Source organism: Vespula vulgaris, chromosome 24 (assembly GCF_905475345.1).
Source record: "Vespula vulgaris chromosome 24, iyVesVulg1.1, whole genome shotgun sequence".
Classification (NCBI taxonomy): Eukaryota; Metazoa; Arthropoda; class Insecta; order Hymenoptera; family Vespidae; genus Vespula; species Vespula vulgaris.
In genome coordinates, this window is record NC_066609.1 from 744,046 (window position 1) to 765,000 (window position 20,955).

The 20,955-nt window shown below is 31.5% G+C and overlaps 3 protein-coding genes and 1 long non-coding RNA gene across 11 annotated transcripts; 3 read left to right on the forward strand and 1 right to left on the reverse strand.

The window, feature by feature from the left end:
• The first annotated feature begins 843 nt into the window (after positions 1–843).
• LOC127072048 (SUMO-conjugating enzyme UBC9-B) lies at positions 844–2,517 on the forward strand. Its single transcript, XM_051012088.1, has 5 exons — positions 844–989; positions 1,085–1,154; positions 1,477–1,560; positions 1,626–1,888; positions 1,968–2,517. The coding sequence occupies exons 2-5, from the start codon at positions 1,089–1,091 to the stop codon at positions 2,032–2,034; spliced, it is 480 nt and encodes a 159-aa protein (XP_050868045.1). The 5' UTR covers positions 844–989; positions 1,085–1,088; the 3' UTR covers positions 2,035–2,517.
• Positions 2,518–2,824: 307 nt separating this feature from the next.
• Positions 2,825–4,370, forward strand: LOC127072047 (vitamin K epoxide reductase complex subunit 1-like protein 1). 2 transcript variants are annotated; one of them, XM_051012087.1, is made up of 4 exons: positions 2,825–2,988; positions 3,078–3,243; positions 3,971–4,068; positions 4,153–4,370. In XM_051012087.1, exons 2-4 carry the CDS (start codon positions 3,113–3,115, stop codon positions 4,368–4,370), a joined length of 447 nt encoding a protein of 148 aa, XP_050868044.1. In that variant the 5' UTR covers positions 2,825–2,988; positions 3,078–3,112. The 2 variants fall into 2 exon arrangements, with proteins under 2 accessions (XP_050868044.1, XP_050868043.1); XM_051012086.1 differs by having other exon boundaries at positions 2,825–3,243.
• A 52-nt stretch (positions 4,371–4,422) lies between these two features.
• LOC127072035 (uncharacterized) lies at positions 4,423–17,456 on the reverse strand. Of its 7 annotated transcripts, none has more exons than XM_051012055.1 (12): positions 17,330–17,456; positions 13,851–14,004; positions 13,661–13,697; positions 12,617–12,786; positions 11,910–12,083; positions 8,981–9,196; positions 8,476–8,713; positions 7,748–8,107; positions 7,332–7,546; positions 6,615–6,861; positions 5,963–6,449; positions 4,423–5,549 (listed from the first exon to the last, which is right to left on the reverse strand). In XM_051012055.1, the coding sequence occupies exons 2-12, from the start codon at positions 13,917–13,919 to the stop codon at positions 5,033–5,035; spliced, it is 2,730 nt and encodes a 909-aa protein (XP_050868012.1). In that variant the 5' UTR covers positions 13,920–14,004; positions 17,330–17,456; the 3' UTR covers positions 4,423–5,032. The 7 variants fall into 7 exon arrangements, with proteins under 7 accessions (XP_050868012.1, XP_050868014.1, XP_050868013.1 ...); XM_051012057.1 differs by lacking the exon at positions 17,330–17,456 and adding an exon at positions 17,127–17,144; XM_051012056.1 differs by lacking the exon at positions 17,330–17,456 and adding an exon at positions 16,993–17,134.
• On the forward strand, positions 5,016–5,719 carry LOC127072052 (uncharacterized). Its single transcript, XR_007785307.1, has 2 exons — positions 5,016–5,154; positions 5,245–5,719. It is a non-coding gene; the product is annotated as an uncharacterized LOC127072052 (long non-coding RNA).
• Positions 17,457–20,955: the final 3,499 nt, after the last annotated feature.

The following is a 20,955-nucleotide window of genomic DNA, read 5'->3' on the forward strand; positions in this document are numbered from 1 at the left end:
AACGAGCGCAGACGCAGATGAGATTTGGTTTTTGATCTGTATATGTATGTGTATATATATATACGATATAACAGACTACTGATTAATAAACAAAATTTGTTAATAGATAAATATGAAAATGATAAAACACATTACAATTTTTTACAAGCAATATCTAATGATCTAACGATTGCTGTTATTTAATTATTCAAATATATTAAATATGAATAGATGAGTTCTTTGAAATAACATTAAAATACATGTAGAAAATATATATACGTTTCACTGAAAAATAATTTTCATAATAACGATTTTTCAAAATTTATTTATAATTCATTATGCATGTTTCCAATAAATAACCAATCAACGTTCTAGACGTATTCACAATAGCTTCTGATTGGTTATTTATATCATGACTTGTCCAAAAAATTTCGTTCTGTATTACCGATCGAGAAATTCACACGCGACTCATCGATCGATCGAGCGTTCTCAACAAAAATTTTAATCGTCCAATCATTTTGTGTATATCCTGAATACGATTTCAGTCTAAGATTTAAACAAACGCATTAATATTGTTTTATGACATCAATTTAATTCTTATTTATCTTCATTTTCACGTTATATGTCACACTCGAAAAAGTAGTTTTTATAAAAGCGATTATTAAATCTTACTCATAATTTATACATTTATAATGAACAACCAATCAACGTTCTGGACAAATCGATAGTAACTTCTGATTGGCCATTCACATTACGATTTGTCCAAGAATTTTAATTTTGCAATACTAGCAGATACGATCACGTGATTGGTCGATAGCATCTTTAACAAAAGTTTTGTTCACTCAGTAATCATGTATATCCTGAGTAAGGTTTTTGTCTATGGTTTTTACGAACACATCAGTGCGTTCTGTAGTATCAGTTTAATCCTTGTGGTATAAAGTGTTTGATGCGATTTCGACGGAAAAGGTGGCTGTGATTTGAAGTCAGGAACAGTAGAAAGCTTCATCGTGGTAATATTAAATTTTCTAACTACAAGGAGCGCTGTACACGTTTCCCGCCTGTTAAAATTCTTACGTTAACGTAAGTGACGATAATTTTCTTACAGATAAATGTCAGGCATTGCTATTGCAAGACTCGCCGAAGAGCGAAAAGCATGGAGGAAGGATCATCCGTTTGTAAGTGTTTGTAGTATTATCAAATCTTATCTTATATTTTCATTTTTAATCGATTATTATTGTCGGGGAACAATTTAAAGATTCTAACGTGTATTTTAACGATTAACAAATTCGGCGCCTTTTTTTTACTAACATACATATTTATGTACGATAGGAAATATTCAAACTCGTATTATTCAAATTATAATCAAGGTTAATAACATTCATTGTCGATGACTTTTTATTATTTATTGAAATTTGATTGAAATTTAAGTGGATTTTAACCTATCAAAGTATATCCCACATTGTTATGTAAATTAATACGAATTTGTTGTTATTGTAGGGCTTTGTAGCAAGGCCAACTAAAAATCCAGATGGTACGCTTAATTTGATGAGTTGGGAATGTGCAATCCCAGGAAAAAAATCTGTAAGCATATTGCTCAATTAGTTTTAAAAAAGAGATTTATTTATTCATTTCGTATTACTTTACAGACTCCTTGGGAAGGTGGATTATATAAATTACGAATGATCTTTAAAGATGATTATCCTTCTAGTCCACCAAAATGCAAATTCGAACCACCATTATTCCATCCAAATGTATACCCATCTGGAACAGTATGTCTTTCCTTATTAGACGAAGAGAAAGATTGGCGGCCTGCGATTACAATAAAACAAATCCTTTTGGGTATACAAGATTTACTTAATGAACCTAATGTAAAAGATCCAGCCCAAGCCGAAGCTTACACAATATACTGGTATTTCATTTATACAACAAAGTCATTTATATTTGCTGATTCAAGCATGACCGCTTAAACTTCTTTCCTTACTTTACAGTCAAAATCGCTTGGAATATGAGAAACGTGTAAGAGCTCAAGCAAGAGCAATGGCTCCTCAAGAATAAAAATTATCTACTTCTTGATAAATATACCTATGTAAAGATACCATCTCATCTACACATATAGTATTCTTTTGAGTTAATTAAAAATATTTTTTTATAACTAAAAGAAAAAACTTGATATATATATATAAATTAATTGTTAATATTACATTGTCAGCTATTTACGTACAATATTTTTTTTTTTTTTTTTTTTTTTTTTTTTTTTTTTTTTTGGAGATAATTATTTCATTAAATATCACAAAATTGATTAGTTTGTAACTTAGATATCTCATACAAACTTACCATATTTTTTATTTGAGAAGTACTAGATTAAGATACAATTTACTACATTTAAATAAATTTATTAATTTTAGCAATAATTGATAGATTTATTAGGATGAAGTATAAGGCTAATTAAATAAGTCTTTTTTTCACACACACACACAAACATAGTCTCTCTCTTTCTCTCTCTCTCTCTCTTTCTCTCTCTCTCTCTCTCTCTCTCTCTCTTTCACTGTCAATCACAAAAAAAGTATTTATACGTCATAAAAATATATTCATGTAAGTATCTTTCTCATGGCAGTATCCTTAGTTAATAAGCTCATACAATTCAAATAAATAATGTACAAAATAAAAAAAATAAATCATTTGAATGTTAAACCTACGAATCATTTTGATTGTAATAATGTTTAACAAATATCGAAATATAATAGTATATATGTGTATATATCGACGTTAGCAAATATGTTGTTTACTTATTCACAAGTAAATACACGTATAATGTAAATTCGAAAGGACATAAATCGATAATGAAACCCCTCTTTTGTATAACCAATGAATCATCTGTTATGAACGAATTGTGTGAAAAATTTACGATCTCATAACTTTGATCGACGTAGTCGAGGAAAGATCGAATTGGTTTTCTTAAGTTTGAAGTTTAACAAAATTTACGGTGTTATTGAAATAATCAATACGGGTGTGCGTATTAGAGTTTTCATTGGAATTATTCATTCGAAACGTTCGATAAAATTCGTTCTAGTAATAAATAATTATGCCTATTACACCAGAATCACTGCGTAATATTTCGACTGGCTTAATTTTGATGTGTATCATTGGTACGGTATTATCGTACTATGCGTATATTGTGGAAACAACAAAAGAAAATGACGAATCTTACGAAGCATTGTGTGACATTAACGAGCATATAAGTTGTAGCAGAGTATTGACGTCCGAGTAAGTTGACTATCATGAAATTATTTCCTATACGAAAATTTTCATAATGACTTTGAGAATACATAACCTCTTTATCGTTTCATCAAATATCAAATATACGGGATAATAGTTAATAATAATTAACAATATTTCTTATTCTTTTTCTTCTTTTTCTCTTTTTTCTTCTATATTTTATATGAATATGTGCGTGTGTGAAAAGAAAAATAAGTTTTATCTCTAAATTGTTTTTATTAACCTGAATATAACACCATAGAGGAAAGTGAGTTTATTGATTATTGGTGATCGTATACCAAATAATTCTTTTTATTCGATTATTTCCTTAATTTGATATGAAAAGGAAAAAAAAAAAAGAAAAATTGTTTATTTTTCATATTTTTTGTTTATTAATGTAACATTGGTGTGAAGGAAAGTGATTTTATCGATTATCGATAATCATATGATAGGTTATTTTGTTAAATTGTTTTCTTAATTGGTCTATGTGCATGTATTTTTTTCTTTCTTAATTTAATATAAAAAGAAAATAAAAATTCATTTATTCTCATCGTTTTTTAAATATTATAAATGTAATGTTTGCAAAGATAAGTGACATTATCGTTTGTCGGTAATCGTATAACAAATTATTTTTTGTTGGATTATTTTATAAATAATGTAAAATATAAATAATTATTTTATAAAAAATGAAGAAATAATTATACAAAGATGATGTATAATTATAATTACATTTTAGATATGGTAAAGGATTTGGATTGATACCAAATAATTCTATATTTTACTTTCCAAACAGTTTATATGGCTTAGGATTTTATCTTTTAATAACTGGATTAAGTAAGTAATTTTTTTGAAACATTCTTTTCTAAGCTATCGATTAACATTTTTTATAAATGTAAAATATAACTTTTTTTATTTCAGGTATATTGAACGATCACTCTAGTGTCTTCACGATTATATTTTTAGGAATTTTATCAAACATTGCTTCCATTTATCTAGCTTATATTTTATACATATTAAGAGATATCTGTATAATTTGCATAAGTAGTTACATCGTTAACGCTCTTATCTTAATACTAGCTTTTAAAAAGTTACGACTATTATCAGAATTTAAAAAGACCAAACAAAAGGCTCAATAAGTTATAATCAATGAAATTGATAATGAAATTAAAAAACCAAAGAAATTCGATCTTTTCTGTTTCACATATATATTTTTTATTATTTTTACAATTCGTTGAATATATTTAAAATTCCTTTTCTTTTTCTATATCTATTTATCTTTTTTCTTTTTTTTTTCTTTTCTTCTTTTTTTTTTTAATTTCTTATACATACCGTAATATCCATTGGTAAAACAAGTTTGAACGTAGTATATGTTAATGAAGATAATTTGTACTTGATATCTTCGAGTATAATATTACATTATATAATAAAATACATTATTTCATTTTAGAAACTGTGTAATTGTATGTACTTGTCGAAACGAGAAAAAAAAAGAGAAAGGAAAAAAAAAGAAAAAAAAAAAAGAAACAAACATTACAACGTTAACAATATTTTAAACCTTTGTGAGCTTTTCGTTTTATATTCTTTTGCTATTTTTGTTTTACTTTGTCAACTTTAAAATTACTATCGAAAGGATCTTAAATGAAGTGGAAATAAATATGCGGATCGTGTCGATATAGTTTGGGTAAACAAGCGCATCTTTCTTTTAATATTAGATATGATCTCAAGAAAATAAATCAATGGAAAGATTGTTTTAAATCAGATCAAAAGCATATACATATGTGTACATACATATATTTCCTTACTCTCTTCTGCTATCCTTAAATAGATCTCTATTGCTACGACTGATGCTGGCAAGAATACCAGGACTCTTTAACGGTGGTGTCTCGTCCAAACGATTCAATTGCAAACTGGATTTGTAAGGTACATTGATCGTTTTATCAACGCCATTTTTATCGGCCTCGACGTTGAAACTTTTGCTACGAGCTAACGTTGACTTGTACGTTCTTTCAGGTTTAACAGGTGCCTGAAGATTTGTGTACGGTTGATGGGACTTTGGCGTTGACGTAATAGCATTTTTAATAGATATGTTGATCATACTGCCATATTGTCTCGAAGTTGTCATTCCGTGGGAATTTGGAAGGACGGAATGAACTTGTTGTCTCGTTGAAAAAGACGATGGTTGATAAGTTGGTTTATCCTCGGACCTCATATTCCTTGGCAATGTTTGTACGTTCCTGAATTGATCATCCGTCTCGTACGCGTTAGTCAATCGACTGGTTGATTTGCTAAACCTGCCGAGTGAGTTGGTCGCGACACTGAAACGTGCCGAAGTCGAGAGAGTCATTCGTTAAAAAAAAAAAGAAAAAAAAAGAAAGAAAGAAAAAAGAAAAAGAAAAATAAGAAGAAGAAATCAAAAGAAATTTATTCGATCATTCGAAAAAGGTAAGCCATCCAAACGCTCCTGAACAATATAGCGGTAAACACACATGCTTTATTTTTTAATTTTTTTTTTTTTGTTTCCATTATCCCTCATGCATCCCTCACCCCAACTATTTTATCATCGCAGATAGACGATACAAATAAGCCAAGCTCTGTTCGTTGTTATCTATCGATCCGGTGAGTTGTCCTAAAGTTATAAACGATCTGTCTGCTTAGTCGTGTTTTGATTCGCCAGTAGACAAATCCTGCGTATACCCAGTAGACGATCTACTTATAGTTTTGGAATTACCTGTATTCCGTTTCGATGGCTCCACCAGTTTTAGAAACGAAACGATTTCTCGTTGGACGTTTGGCGTCTTTGTATCCTCTCTCACGGCCATAGATGCTACCACCGAATGGATCTTCACCGAGATAATACCTATGAACCGGTGGAATAGTTTCGTTTCTCTGACCATGATCATCACGAATCGAACGATCACTCGTAGTTTTCGTTGTTTTAGATGGTATTACTTTAGTAGTCACGACGTTGCTATTTCTTGGCGATCTAGGTGGTCTCTCTGGTACACGATTTTCAATCTCTCGATCGTTGAACAATGGAATATTTTTGTCTATAACGTTGTACTGCATATAAGTAGATCCATCATCCTCCGTTTGCGTTACTTGTGACATCGAATTACCACTTTTTTGTTTGTTCTTCCTTTCTGTACTTGCTGAACGTAACTTGCCTACGAGCTTACGGAAGGATTCACCGATCTTGTATTTCGATTGACTGGTACCTTTGCATAAAAATTTTATTAACGTCTTTTAATATTTATTCTTAATAAATAAGTTGGAATATTTATTTTAGCAAATAAATAATTCAATCGAACATCGATCAAATTTTATTCGTTTAAGTTTAGTACTAAGTAATTAAATAATCATATCGATGATAGTGGTCTTACTTTTGGAGGGTCGTGACGAATTAGAGACATTCGTTTTCTTTTCTTCGCGCATAATTCTCACTTGTTTCGGTGAAGTCGAACGTGACCTAACACTCGTCGACTTTTTACGAGCATCTCGATCAACCGTTTGCTCTTGAACATCTCGACTTCTACTCTCCCATGTTCTTTGCACAACGTGAACCGGACTTGATGTTCTAATCGACGGTGATTCGTTCGTAATTGTTTTCTCTATGACCCTCGAATGTAACTGTATGAACGATCATGATATTATAGATCTCATTAGGTTTCATCAAAATTATTATCTATTCGATTGTTCAATATAGTGTTTTCCTTATTTTTTATCTGAATGAGTGAAATTAATATCTCTTAATTATTGATAAATATTACTATTTTGTATTTGAATAAATAACAAATGTTTTTGCGTTTAAGTAAGTAACATCAGTATTTTGTACAATGGAATCAATAGGATTAGTATTTTTTATTAATATTTTTATTAATTTTTTACTAATTTTTTTATTAATATATTCATTAGTATTTTTGTTATTATATTTAATATTTTTTTACTCTCTCTCTCTTTATTTTCTAATCTACTATTTCTAATATTTTGGATATCTGAATAAAAAAAAAAAAAATCAGTCCGCCTCGTTCATTCAATTATAAAATATCAAAAAAAAAAATTCTGACATTACTTATTAACCAAATTAATATATTTAATACCTGTTCCTTGGGTTTACGTCGTGCAGGTGGTGACGGTGTACGTTGCTTGTCATCTTGAACACTTTCCTGATGTTCACGTCGTCGAACGGATTCGTAAGTACGCGAATACGTCGACTCGAATTGATTTTTCGTATGCTCGCGAGAATGTCCATTCGTTCGTCCTGTTTCCAAATGTTGCGATGGCGAACCCGTTCTCGTATAATTGTCTTCCTTTTCTAAAACATAAAACAATTTATTTCTATAATAATCGAAGATCAATGATGACGATGATTTTATTAATATATATATATATATATGTTTTTCTAAACGATATAAATAATTGTATAAATCCATTTAAAGTATCTAAACGATACAATAATTTTTAATGTTTTTGATCGATTAAAAAAAGAAAAAAGAAAAAAAAAGAAAAAACATACCTTTGCCTTGGTATCTTTCGGACCATTCACTGATACCGTGAAAGTAACCAGAAGGTGAGGTAGAATCGCGGCCAGTAGCTGAATTATGATGATGACGATTAGAATTAACGTTTTGATATTCTCTCTCTCTCGGACTACAGGACTTCATCGTGACGTGTATGTAACTAGTATTGGTGTTAGGTATGAAAGGTCCATCATCGGCATCTATAGAACCATGTGATGAACGAGACTCGCTACCAAAGTGACTTTCTAACCATTTGGACGTCTCGAATTTTCTTGCTTCGTCTTCTTCTTCTAAATCCAATGGCTTCTTCGTCAGAGCATCTTTTCTAGCAGCTGTTGTACCTTCCGTAGGAAAACCTGTAATAATTCAATCCTACGTTAGATTATAAAAATTAATAAAAAAAGAAAGGTAATGAATAACAAAAAAAAAAATAATAAAAATTAAACATTAAGAAACTAATAAACGTATGAAAGATCATGAAAGATCTTTCATAAAACTCTATCGTAGACTAAGAGTTTCATTAAAAATTGTTATCCATTGGATTGGTCAATAAATAATTGTGTCTCGATATTTTCGATATTATTTATCCGCAACAAATAATATTAATATTTCGTAATAAAAATAAATAAAATTTCTAACAAAAAAGATTAATATTTTATAAGAAAAATTAAAATACTACGTTGTGTTTGAACAAGTGGGAGAATGACAAAAACTAATTTAATACCAGTATGTTTATGAAGCCGAGTGGTCCTCATATTTGTTGGTGGTGGCGACCAATCGCCAATTCGTTCACCTTCGGTCGTCTCTGCGACGTAACGCATTTCACGAGCGATTCTCTCGCCACCTGATACGTAATCGACCACGTCTTCTTCTCGTTTTTTTATAAATCTTTGAGAAGCTTCCTTTCTCGTTTCTGACACGTCTTCGACGCTACCGTCGTCCGGTACTTCGTCGTCGTTGATCTGATCAACGAATCAAAAAATAAATAAATACGCATATAAATATATATATATATAATAAATAAAAGAAAAAGGAAAACAAGAAAATAAGTTTTATCTCGATCAAATTAAATTATTAAATACATTATTATTTTAATATATATATATATTTATTTATTAATAATAAATACGTAATATTATTTTTCTATTAAAATATACAAGCTAATCGATCCAACCATAAATCCATAAATATTATTTCTTCGTGAATATTATATTCGTTCGAATCCGTACCTCCTCGTGCTCAACAGTTTTCTTTTTCTCCGTGACGATTAGACCATCGGATTTAAGTTCCTGTTTTTCCAGGGTCTTCTCAGTGTCGATGACCTTGTTCGACCTGGTCGTATGCTGTACGATCCTTGGTCCTGTCTGTGGTGCAATTTGTTTCGTCGATTCCGCCAAAGCGATTCTCAGATCTCCTCTATTGCTCTGTACCGCTTTTTGATAAGCCTATGATAACAAATAATTCATGCGTGTTCATTCGATCGTATTTTACGACTCAATCCGATTAAATTTTATTCAATTCGTTTCATTTGATCTTCGATTTATCCGTATATATATATATATATGATTTCAAAAAAAAAAAAAAGAGAGAAAAGAAAAATCTCTCGATCGAAATTTTATATATTTCTAACATCTCACGTTACAACATTCGATGTTTCATACGTATTATTAGGATATTACTCGTAACAAATTAATAAATCACCAATTCCCATCACTAATCTTTCCAAAATAAAGATAAAGATAAGAATACCTATAGAGATAGATAAAAAGACAGAGAAAGAGAGAGAGAGAGAGAATGAAATAGAAAGAGAGAGTATGGCGCAATAGTATGATTCCCGACCTTCGCACGTAAGTTGACCTTGACGAACGGCTACACCTCAACGACGCGAGAATGATGACGATGCGTTTATAATCCTTCTGAAGATCACATTGCGTACCCCAACCGATAAATTCCAAGATAAACGGTTAGAGAGGAACAAATAGGAGGAGTAAAGAAAAAACAAAAAACAAAAAATACAAAACAAAAAAGAAAAAGAAGAAGATGAAGAAGAAGAAAAAGAAAAGGGAGAAAAACAAGAAGAAGAAGAAGAAGAAGAAGAAGAAAAAAAGGAAAGTCTCTTTAGAAGGAGCGCCCGTCTATGACAGACGGACGAACCGCGACGAAACAGCTGCTGCGACTGCGGTCGTGGCATCTCGTACTCCTTCTTCGTTGCTATTGGGTGAAGGGAGAGCAAAATCGAGAGAGATCATCGACTTCTACTTCTTAAAGAAAGAGAGAGAGAGAGAGAGAAATAGAGAGAGAGTCTCCTTTCCCTCTCTCCTACCATCACCATCACCAGCAACATTATCACCAACAACATTGGTAACTCTTTCATCTTCCTTCTCTCTCTTTTTTTTTCTCTTTCTATCTCTTTCTTTCTCTTTTTATCTCTATCTCTCTCTCTTTCTCTCTCTCTCTTTCTGTTTCTTATTCATTCTTCTTCTTCTTCTTCTTCTTCTTCTTCTTCTTCTTTTTATTTTTATTTTTCTTGCTTTTCTTCTTTTTCACATTTGCCCTCTTCTATTTTGAACCGTTCATGCGAAAGAACCTCCAGCATATGTTTATATATATGTGTATGTATGTATGTATGTATAAGTACCTGTTACTCGTCTTTCGCAAGCCAACAACAGTAACTACCGGCATTTCCTCTCTTTCTCACTTATATTCCTACATATATGTACAACACTGACTCCTACTCAACTATTAAAAATCGTTTATTGCGAAGCTTAGAATGAACTATTTTCTATAGTACTATATGATGGTTAGGATAGATAGATAAATAGATAGATAGATAGATAAATGAATGACATTCGATCTTATTTCATTATCTATCGTTAATTTTTAAGTTGGTTTCATTGATCGTTTGTATTTCATTGATATGATCATTGTTTAATAATATGTGCGTATATATATTAGGAAATTATTGTACGTATCTAAATCGTTTTTTTTTATTTTAAATTACTCTTATTTGATTTTTAAATATGTATTAGATATGTATATTTTTTTAGATCATACATATCAGCGAATGAAAAGAAATCCTTCGAAGTTTTTATATCGAGAAATTTTGATATTAAAAGAAAGTGTTTGATGATTATGATCGTTTTCTAAAATTGTACTCTCTCTCTCTCTCTGTTCTCTGTTCTATTGATCTTTCATATATGTATTTAAAATATTATACAACATTTTAATAGAAATGTCAGCAAGTGATAAATATTAGCTAAGAAATTGATTGCATCATTAACAAAAGTGACGATTGGAATTGATTAGCAATCTCTCAAAATTATGTTACTTAACTTTCATTATTATTATTATTATTATTATTATTATTATTATTATTATTATTATTATTGAAAAAATACGTATCTATCATTTTCTTCATTGCATCGTCGACTTTAACTTTAGCATTTGGTTAATAACATGATTATCACATTATTATTTAATATCACGTATATACAAGATGTTAAAAGAAAGAATATCCGATAGTTACAATCAATCTTTTTTCTTTTTTTAGACTTAATTAATTTTCAAATACACACACACACACATATATTATATCAGTAAATTTTTAACATATCAAAAGCTTGATAAAAAGAAACTAGCACGTGGATTGATCAATTATCAAAATTACTTCTCAGTAATTAACACAAAATAACATCTCTCGATGTTACGTTATTAAAGTTTCTTTTTTTTTTTTCATAGTAAAGAAACTTCATCATAATTGATTATATCAATAATTGACAGTCTCTGAATAAAAAATTGTGTTATTAATGTTATTTAATGATCGTCGAGAAAGCAAGAAACTTGGAGTATTAATGGAAAGTATGTATGTATTATACATAGGTACCATTTTCTGTTGCATTACCGATCGTGAGCAACGAAAGAGAAAAGAGGGATCGTTACAGCAGGCATTCATGAGGAGGACGTTGTGAAAGCAAGAGAACAGGATGAATTCATAGGAAAAGGCAAACTCTCGACCTTTACTTGGCCCTTATAATCAAACTTTTAACGAATATAAATATTACCTTTTGTTTTCTTCGTCAATATTATTATTACTTTAAATGAGATAGGACAGGTGGAATTTAGTTTGTGGGTGTGTCATGGTGTTTAAACTTATAATACCTCGTCGGAGATATCTCCAAGTTGTTGACGATCCTCAGTCTCGAGTCTTTCCTCTATCTCCTCACGACTCCTCACCACAGTTTCGTTAAGTTCCTTTTGAACTATTCCGTCGGTTGTTCCTTTACCAGCTACGGGCCATTCAACTTCTTGCGGTTGATCCCCAGTCGTTCTTCTCTAAAACGTATAAATCGTAAATAGTAAAATTCGAAGTCCAATAACTTAATTACTAACACTTTATCTTTATAAAATATATGCGTATATATATTAAGAAATTATTGTATCTAAATCGTTTTTTTCTTTTTTTTTAAATTCCTCTTATTCGATTTTTAAATGTGTATTAGATATTTATATTTTTTAGATCATACATATCGGATAACATTAATGTTTATAAAATCGAATCAATTGGAAATTTACTATATTCATTTTTTAAATTATAATAATAGAATATTTTATATTTATTTTTATTAAACACTTTTCCTTTTTTTTTTTTTTAATGTCTTACGTTAGCATCTAGAGGATTATAATCGACGAATTAACGATTAATTACTTTTTTTCTTTCTTTCTTTATTTTATCATTAACATTGTTATTGAAAAAAAAAAATTTGATCACGTTTGATCCAAACAACTAACTAATCAAACGATTCATCTAAAATGGAAGATTTAATATTGACGAGCAATCAAATATATATATATATATATAATCTCACTTCCTCGGTAGTATGTTCTTGTTGTTCAACGTCTTCGGTAGTGTTCGTAGTAACAAATGGACCAGTATCAACGACGACTTCACCATCCTCTAAGACAACCTGTCTCTTCACTCTGGTTTCTATTTGTCTCGTCGTTGTGATTTCTTTCTTCTTACGTGTCTCCCATTCCTCTGTAAATAAGAAGCAATAGGGTATATCCCTTTGAAAATTACACTTGTAAAACGTCTTTGTGTTGCAAAACCAATTTCCGTCTCTGAAATAAATGGATGGTAAAATGTGAGAAAGAAAGAAAGAGAGAGAAAGAGAAAGAGAGAGGAACGTTTTGTGCCAACTTTTAACTACAGAGTTCACGAATAACTTTAGACTTGAGTGCACAAGAGAACCGATAACGATCGGAAGTTACTACCTGAGTTTCTTTCATCATCTTCTTCTATGAACCTAAGAATAACCGTTAAGGCTATATTGAAATGTTTACTTTGACATTTCGTGCCTGTCATCAGAGTTAAAGTCATCAACAATTTACATTTAACAGATTCCAGCTAATCCTCTTAATGGACAACGACGAACGATGGTTCGTCAATGTGGTAACTCTCAGATGTGAATTCTTCTAATTCGCTAAAGATCGCAAAATTTCTAAAAACTTTTTTTTTTTTTTTTAATATTCCGCAATCATTAACAACTTTCTATTCGTTAACATACACCTGACTTAATCAACAAACATTTCAATTGTAATGCATAACGAAATGGTTTGGTTTAATTGAAAATGATATTAATCGTTTACACTTTATGTAATATTACTTTTATCGATAAAAAGATTAAATTAACAAAACAGTTCTATTTCGAATACGATTATCTTATTAAACATGAAATTCTGTTAATTGTGAAGAACAATAAAAGTTATAAAACTATTTTCAAAGTGTATTTCAGGATTCGCGAAGGATCGAAGACATTCTTAAGTTTAGAAAATTCGATTGACCTGGATAAACGAAATTAAAGGAACACTTTGTATATTTTATTATCAGACATGTACGTCAAAGAGCTTACCTTCTTTGACCAATGCCACGGAATTCTCAGGGTCGACCTAAAAAAAGGAAAGTATATTTTTCAAAGTAAATGACTAGGCGGATAACATCGACGATGATCATTTATCTTTTTGTAATCTTACAACGATCTTGCTCGTTGATATCTATACATATGCATATGTCTATCTATTTATCTATTTATCTATACTTACAACGATTCCATGATGGTTAGTCGTAGGTGGTGGTCGGACCTCATATCGCCGTGTCGAAATCACCTCCATCACAAAATCATGTCTCTATTCTCTGGCCTAATCCTTTCCTTATATTCCACCTTTTTAACAGAGAACATCCAAGCAAACAAACGTCCTTGAAAACAAAAAAAAGAAAAAGAGCAAATAGTTTGTTAAAAGAAAGAAAGAAAAAAAAAAGATCATTCACATCTTACATACTATCGCACATAGATATTATTACAAAATTGTAGAATAAATTCACAATTGGACTATTTCTAAACTAATTTATGTGTATTTATGTGTACGATAACTCCTGTATACTGTTCATTCAATAATTTATCGTAAATGTTTGGTAATTACATTCGCGTGGAATTAAGTTAAAAAAAAAAAAAAAATATCCAGAATTTTTCATATATTTTTATTTTAATAAAAAAATCGTTCGATCTGTTCTTACAATTATTGCAAATCTTTCTTTAGACTTTTTTTTTCTTTTTTCTTTTTTTTTTTTTATTTAGTTTAAGATACATTTTGATTTTGATCGATTTGTACGACACGTAAAAACAGCTCTCTCTCTATCTATCTTCATTTATCTATCTCTCTTTCTCTCTCCTATACAAAATGCATCCATATAGATGCGTTCCCATAGATCGTTGCATACACTCACCATCGGTAACGTTGATGCGAGGCGTAATAATTCATCGGAAGACTCTATATGGAAGTCGAAGGCCGCAAGTGGCACGCGGGCCTGTGGTCTTGGCCACCTCGATATGGACTGCGATACGATATCGAGATGGTTAAAGACATGCGTATGCCACGATCGACTACTCGATCCTTGGATCTCATTGGCGCGATCACTTGGAACAAACGATCCAAGTGTATATCCATAGAAATATTTTCTTTAGTATCGCGATGACGTATACAATAAATAATCGTATTTGGGATATTTAAATATGGACGACATTGATTTGATTTTGATTTTATTCTTTCTATTATTTTATTTATCGTACAAATATACGATAATTCATTTCATTATCTTAATCATTTACTTAATCATTATCATTTTGCATTTTTTTATTAACTTATTAAATCATCTCTCGTTCAATTTTATTTATTCGTTATTAGTAGTAATAGTAGTAGTAGTAGTATCATTTCTTTTTTTTATATGTATATAATTATTGTTTTGTTTGTTTTTTTTTTTTTTATTAATCTAATTTATTTTATATTCATTTATCTATGGGAACGTTTTCGTATTATTAATACATTATTAAAGATCGTAAAATTCAAATACTATATCGCATTAAAATACTATATTGAAATTGTATTCGTGTCAACGTTGCTGCACTTTAAATAATACTCCACGGTCTTATATCTTAATTTCTTTATTCGACATATTTTTTATCGTCGAATAAAAATAATAAGAAAGCCTATCATTTTCAAAGGATCATCACGTTCAATAAATATATTATTTCTACGCCAATGTCCACTTGCGTCCTTGCGGTTGAAATTACGCACGTGCTCTCCCTGTCGCGCCAGGGACAAGTACGTAAGTACGTTCAAATCTTTTTAATTTTTGAATTTATTTGATGTTTTCCTTTTTTTTTTGTATCTCAAATTTTTTATTTTTCACTTTTCTACTACTAATCCGATAGGCAACAACGCGAAACTTTCTTCAGAAAATATTTTTCGTTTGAAGGAAATCGTACGATTTGCAAAGGATATAAAAATAACAAAAATGGCGATTAGAAATGAAATGCAGGATGAGAGGGAGAAATTTTAGTACGATCGAACACAAATAAATCATAGCAATTACACGATTATTCTATCAAATGGCACAGTTCTTTATCAATCTCAGTAAGAATGATCGTGTTAACTTCATTACTTTATTGCCGTGTAGGATACGTATGTGACGTCAGGGATGCGTCATGCGTATCAAACTAAATAACTTTACGAGGGCGAGAGCTTCGTAGTAGTGTCGGATTACTCAACTCGACGTAATTGATGCGCTTACTATAACGTACTCGTGTTTGAGTTAAACATCGCACATTTGTTCTATCCCATTGAAAAGAAATGGAAAAAAAAAAAAGCGAAGGAAAAAAACTAAATAACGAATTCGCTTAAACAAAATCGTTTAAACTCGTCGGTATTGAATTTTTTTATATGCTTGATAATTTCTTTTTTTTTTTCTTTTTTCTTCGTTCTCCTCTTTCTGATTTCTGTTTTCTTTTTTTCTTTTTTTTAATAATAATAATCATAAGGAATCTCATGGCTTTCTAAAGCTATAGTTAACATAGTCAGCGAACTGAATCATCGTATAGCAAAGTCCAGTGATTTGAATGCGCGGTAGAGGACGACAAGCGGATTGGTAAGCGGAGCACGCAGGTGGACATTGAGATGGACTCTGTCGTGGGTGATATGGGCGCGACACTGAACACGTGACCTCTCCAAGGACGTCGCCATTTTCAATGAAAATAATAAGCGCGGACTTTGCTGATCCTCTTCCACGCGCGTACATTCCTTTAGAAATGCTTTCGTTCAATGGAACGATAATATAAAAAGAAATTTTCTTGGGAACGATAATATCTGCGTAAACGTTGGAATATCATGGTATATGTGTCGAAATTTTCTATATTGATTTTCTTTTTTTTTTATTATTCTTTTTAATATCATTGCGATCGAATGAAATTTTTCTCTCGATATTATGATCTCAACATTCGGTTTTATCATTCACGTAATATCTCTCATTCAATCGATCGTGATATAATCGAACGTTCGAAAGAAACGTGTCGTGTCGTGTCGTGTTGGTTACATTGAAAACTGCGAACGTGTCAGCATTTCGCATTGAATGCAACTGAGAGGATTCCCATCGTTTCTGCTATACACGGTAGATTACGTAACCGGCCGACAATATCTATCGTTTGTTAGGAAAAGCTAACTGTAAAATAATAGACGAATTTTCTCGAAAGTTTAAATATTCCTGTTGCATCCATACAAATCTTTTCTTTTTTTTACAAATCTCTTATCTATCAAAACTTGTAAAATAAACGGTTAATAAACGAAATACGGGAGAGAGAGAGAGAGAGAGAGAGAGAGAGAGAGAGAGAGAGACAAATCGATATGAACTCACCTGTTATTTTCGACCGACTCGAGTAAATCACAAATTAAACTATTTATAAAAAAAAAAAAAAAAAAAAAAAAGAAAGAAAGAAAGCAAGAACAGACTGCAAATTTCTCGAAAAAATTCTTATTTAAAATCCTTACTTAAAAAGCTAACGCGACGATAAAAACGCGTTTCCACAAAAACGAAGGAAAAAAAAAACGGAGAAAAAAAGAGAAAGAAAAAATGAGCGCTTGAAGGACTTTTAAGAATAACAAAAAAAAAGGATAAAAAAGACGAAGAAGAAGAGGAAAAAAATATATATATAAAAAAAAAAGAAAAAGAAATAAATTCCCGCGTGATATACTTGCGTGCCCGGCGTAGCGGCCGCGATACTGTCCGCAACACGGCGCTTACTTTCTGATCCAGGAGATCTATGGAACGCGCGCGAGCCGATCCGATAAGACTCGAAGATTAACGAAATCACACGAAGTCGATGGCCGATCTATCGCTGACCAATCAAATTCATACCCGCGAATCTAAACGCGCGTGCGCATGCGCATTCATATCTCGCGAATTATATCGTTCGACGAGTCGAACGACGAACAACCTGTTGAGTCGAGCCCTCGGGGATTTTAAAAGAAATCGGTCAGTGGGTCGTACTTGATTTTCTTTCGCTTTCGACGTCATAAATATGTACTTACTTACCGTTGTCTCTTTCTTCCGTTTATTCCGTTTATACTATTACGTCTGTATTTATTTTACGATTCAGTTTAGAAACGTTAAATCTTCCTTTGGATTTTGCTCGTACAAAGATTTCCAAATTTCACGCCTTTCTCAAGGTTTTTCTCAAGATTGATACTCCAACGTTTCCGTGGTACCATCAAAGCTATTTCAAATTCTTAATCTTCCTGGAAAAACCTGATAAGTTGAAAATAAATGTTGTAATATCTTTGCGATAATATAGAATTGATGTTTGTCGAAATATTATAATAGAAATAATATTTTTATTGGAATTATTATTTCTTTCATTTTAGTAATAAACGATTTATATTCGACGCGATTAATCTATTATAAATAAGAACAATCGTTCATTTACATTGATTGTATCCTGTCGGACGTAAGACTCAAAGAATTTCAAATAACTCGATGAGTTTGCTCATACTTTTTCGATTTTTTTCTTTCAATCTGTTCTTTAAGAAGTAAATAACGACGATTGTATATATAATAATTGTTATTAATAAAATCGATATGTTAACAGTTAACGCGATCGAATAGCTTAATTTTGCAGATTTTTTTCTTTGAGAATACCTGCGAGAAATTTGTTTTCTAACATCAATAAAATCGACAAATCTTTTGTACTGTTTAAGCGACAAATAAAACTTTCTTAAAAATTAAAACAGATGTCAACGACGTACATATTTCACGAGAACAAATAAAAATCCCCGATAACAAAAAAAAAAGAGAGAGAGAGAGAGAAAGGAAAAGGAAGAAAAATTTCGAGAAAAGATTTTCAGTTCGAAGTCATTTAAAATTTTAATCCAATTTGTAAACATAGTTTCCTTTGTCAAATACGTCAAAGAAAATTCTACGAGAAATAACATTTAGTTAAATTATGGCTCTGAGTCCCGGAAAAATATCGACAGATTTATGGGACGATATAAAATTATTTCGACTACCGATGGTTTGTGTAAGTATTTAAGTATTTACCAACCATTGAATGACCATTCTACCTGAGTGCAATAAATGTAATTACTTAGTTCGTCACGAGTGACTATATATTATATTGAAAGAAAAAAAATGTGAAAAAGAAAAGTGTTTCCTTTCCTTCGCTTTTCTTTTCTTTTCTTTTCTTTTCTTTTCTTTTCTTTTCTTCTCTTTTCTTTTTCTTTTCTTTTTCTTGTAAGAAGTTTTACAATATCGATAAGACATAAAATATTCTTTACAAATCCGACATAAAAATCGGGATACTTTGTCTGGTATTGATGTAAAGGTACGAAATTATGTATGTATGTAGGTAGACAAGATGGCGACCCACATCATATAGGAACACTCAAGACGAGTTTTACCTATAAGGATCCGTCAGCTTTGTCGACATCCAAAAACGGTCGAACAAAATTGACACGAATCGTAAAAATATACGTATACGTTGATGGTATCGACCATCCCATTAAAAGTCCTGTCTTTTAATTACCACGATAAATAAGTTTTAAAACTGCTCGACAAACTTGGCAGCTGAGTCAGATGAAGAAAAAAAAAGAAAAAGAAAAAAAAAAGGAAAGATATATGTACATATATACGATCTCGTATTGATATTCGAGTTAACTCGTAAATGTTCTTTTCGTTTAAGCTTAAAAGAATTACACGATCCATTTTGAGAATTTTGATTGATTTTTACGGAGAAACGTTGTCAATCGTTTTAATTAACATGCCATTAAATAATCATTAAGGAAAGTTTTCAAATACTTTTTTTAACGATTTCTTTCCACTTACTTTTTTTCTTTTTTTTTTTTTTCTTTCACCTGCATCCCAACGGGAAAAGATGTATTATTTAATAAGATTGACACGAACGATAAATAAACTTCGATTACTACTACTTAATATTTTTCATCGTTAATATAATGCACAGGATATCTTTCTTTCGATAATCTTTTCATGAAAGTCACATTCCCATCTCGCCATATCTCAAAAATTACAAATGAAAAATGAAACGTGAAAAAAAAGTAGCGTCAAATATGTGGCGCCGTCAAATGGATCATTGGAAAATTATTTGAACGAAATTATAAATCGAGTCGATATCATCTACCGTCGATAAAAAAAAACACTGTAAAAAATTATCCTATCATGTAAGTACATCTCCAATAGTTATTGAATAATAATTATATCAATACTATTTATCTCGAATAAAATGAAAAATCATACACACTTACTTCGATCGAAACAACATAAAACAAATTAAAACATTTTCACAATCGAACGATGAAAAAAGTATCGAGATGAAACCCATACGATTATCATTCTTCATACTCGTATCCACTTCCGTTATTTTGTTGATCCTTCGTAAACAAATAATTCCAATCTAAATTCTAGATTTAACGCTACGACAAATCGATATATATATAAAAAAAAAAAGAAGAGAAAAGAAAAGCAAAAAAAAAAGTAACCTAAAACCAGATAAATCAAATAAAGTCTATCCATTAGTCTATCGTATTAGGCGAACGAGCCAATCACAAGTACGAGAACACCACTAAAACACGAACTAAGCGTTAATTGGACAAAATCATAACGTTCTTCTCGACTTTCACCGTTCGACCAATAAGAACGTAGGGACTAATTTAAGCTAACCTTTCCAAACGGAATGTCTTGACCGTGCTTACTGCCCCCTTACGGCGAACGAGCGTACGAATACGCCATATTGCACTGTCGCCATATTGTCGAGTTAGTAAAGCGAGAAAGAAAAAGAGACAGACAGTTAGATAGCGACGGAGAGAAAGAGAAATCGAGATAGAAAGAGAGAGAGAGAGAGAGAGTGTGTAGGGAAATGGAGTGGGATGGCAATAGGGTTAGAAGTAGGGAGAGAGAGAGAGGTTGAGAAGCGGATGACAGAAATGCATAGCCGTGGTACGAAGGAGCAGCAGGAGGAGCAGCAGCAGCAGCAGCAGCAGCATCGGCAGCATCGGCAGCAGTATCGGCAGCGGCAGTACAGCACAGCAGCAGCAGCACTAGCAGAAGCAGCAGGAGCAGCAACAGCAGCAGTAGTAACGGCAGTAACGGCAGCAGCAGCAGCAGCAGCAGCGCTTAGAGGAGATCCGTCGCGTCGTTCGCGCGTAATTCGGGGCGTGTGCCGGCGCTGTCGCATATCTTTGGCCCGTGACGGTGGGCACAAACGTGTCTAACGTGTGCCAAGGATGATCTCCAATCGTAAAAGCCAACGGGAGGCCGTATTACCGTGACAGGGACATAGATCGGTCTGGTTCGCCGCCGTGTGTGTAG

What these genes read in the sequence shown, in the direction of transcription:
- LOC127072048 (XM_051012088.1), top strand. Translation starts at nt 1,089, where the DNA reads ATGTCAGGCATTGCTATTGCAAGACTCGCCGAAGAGCGAAAAGCATGG. An exon ending in CAATCCCAGGAAAAAAATCT is followed by an intron (nt 1,561 to 1,625) that starts GTAAGCATATTG and finishes ATTACTTTACAG; the next exon opens with ACTCCTTGGGAAGGTGGATT. An exon ending in GAAGCTTACACAATATACTG is followed by an intron (nt 1,889 to 1,967) that starts GTATTTCATTTA and finishes CTTACTTTACAG; the next exon opens with TCAAAATCGCTTGGAATATG.
- LOC127072047 (XM_051012086.1), top strand. Translation starts at nt 3,062, where the DNA reads ATGCCTATTACACCAGAATCACTGCGTAATATTTCGACTGGCTTAATT. An exon ending in AGCAGAGTATTGACGTCCGA is followed by an intron (nt 3,244 to 3,970) that starts GTAAGTTGACTA and finishes ATTACATTTTAG; the next exon opens with ATATGGTAAAGGATTTGGAT. An exon ending in TCTTTTAATAACTGGATTAA is followed by an intron (nt 4,069 to 4,152) that starts GTAAGTAATTTT and finishes TTTTTATTTCAG; the next exon opens with GTATATTGAACGATCACTCT.
- LOC127072035 (XM_051012055.1), bottom strand. Translation starts at nt 13,919, where the DNA reads ATGGAGGTGATTTCGACACGGCGATATGAGGTCCGACCACCACCTACG. An exon ending in TTGGAGATATCTCCGACGAG is followed by an intron (nt 9,197 to 11,909) that starts GTATTATAAGTT and finishes TTGTTATCATAG; the next exon opens with GCTTATCAAAAAGCGGTACA. An exon ending in GACGTAAACCCAAGGAACAG is followed by an intron (nt 6,862 to 7,331) that starts GTATTAAATATA and finishes TCGTTCATACAG; the next exon opens with TTACATTCGAGGGTCATAGA.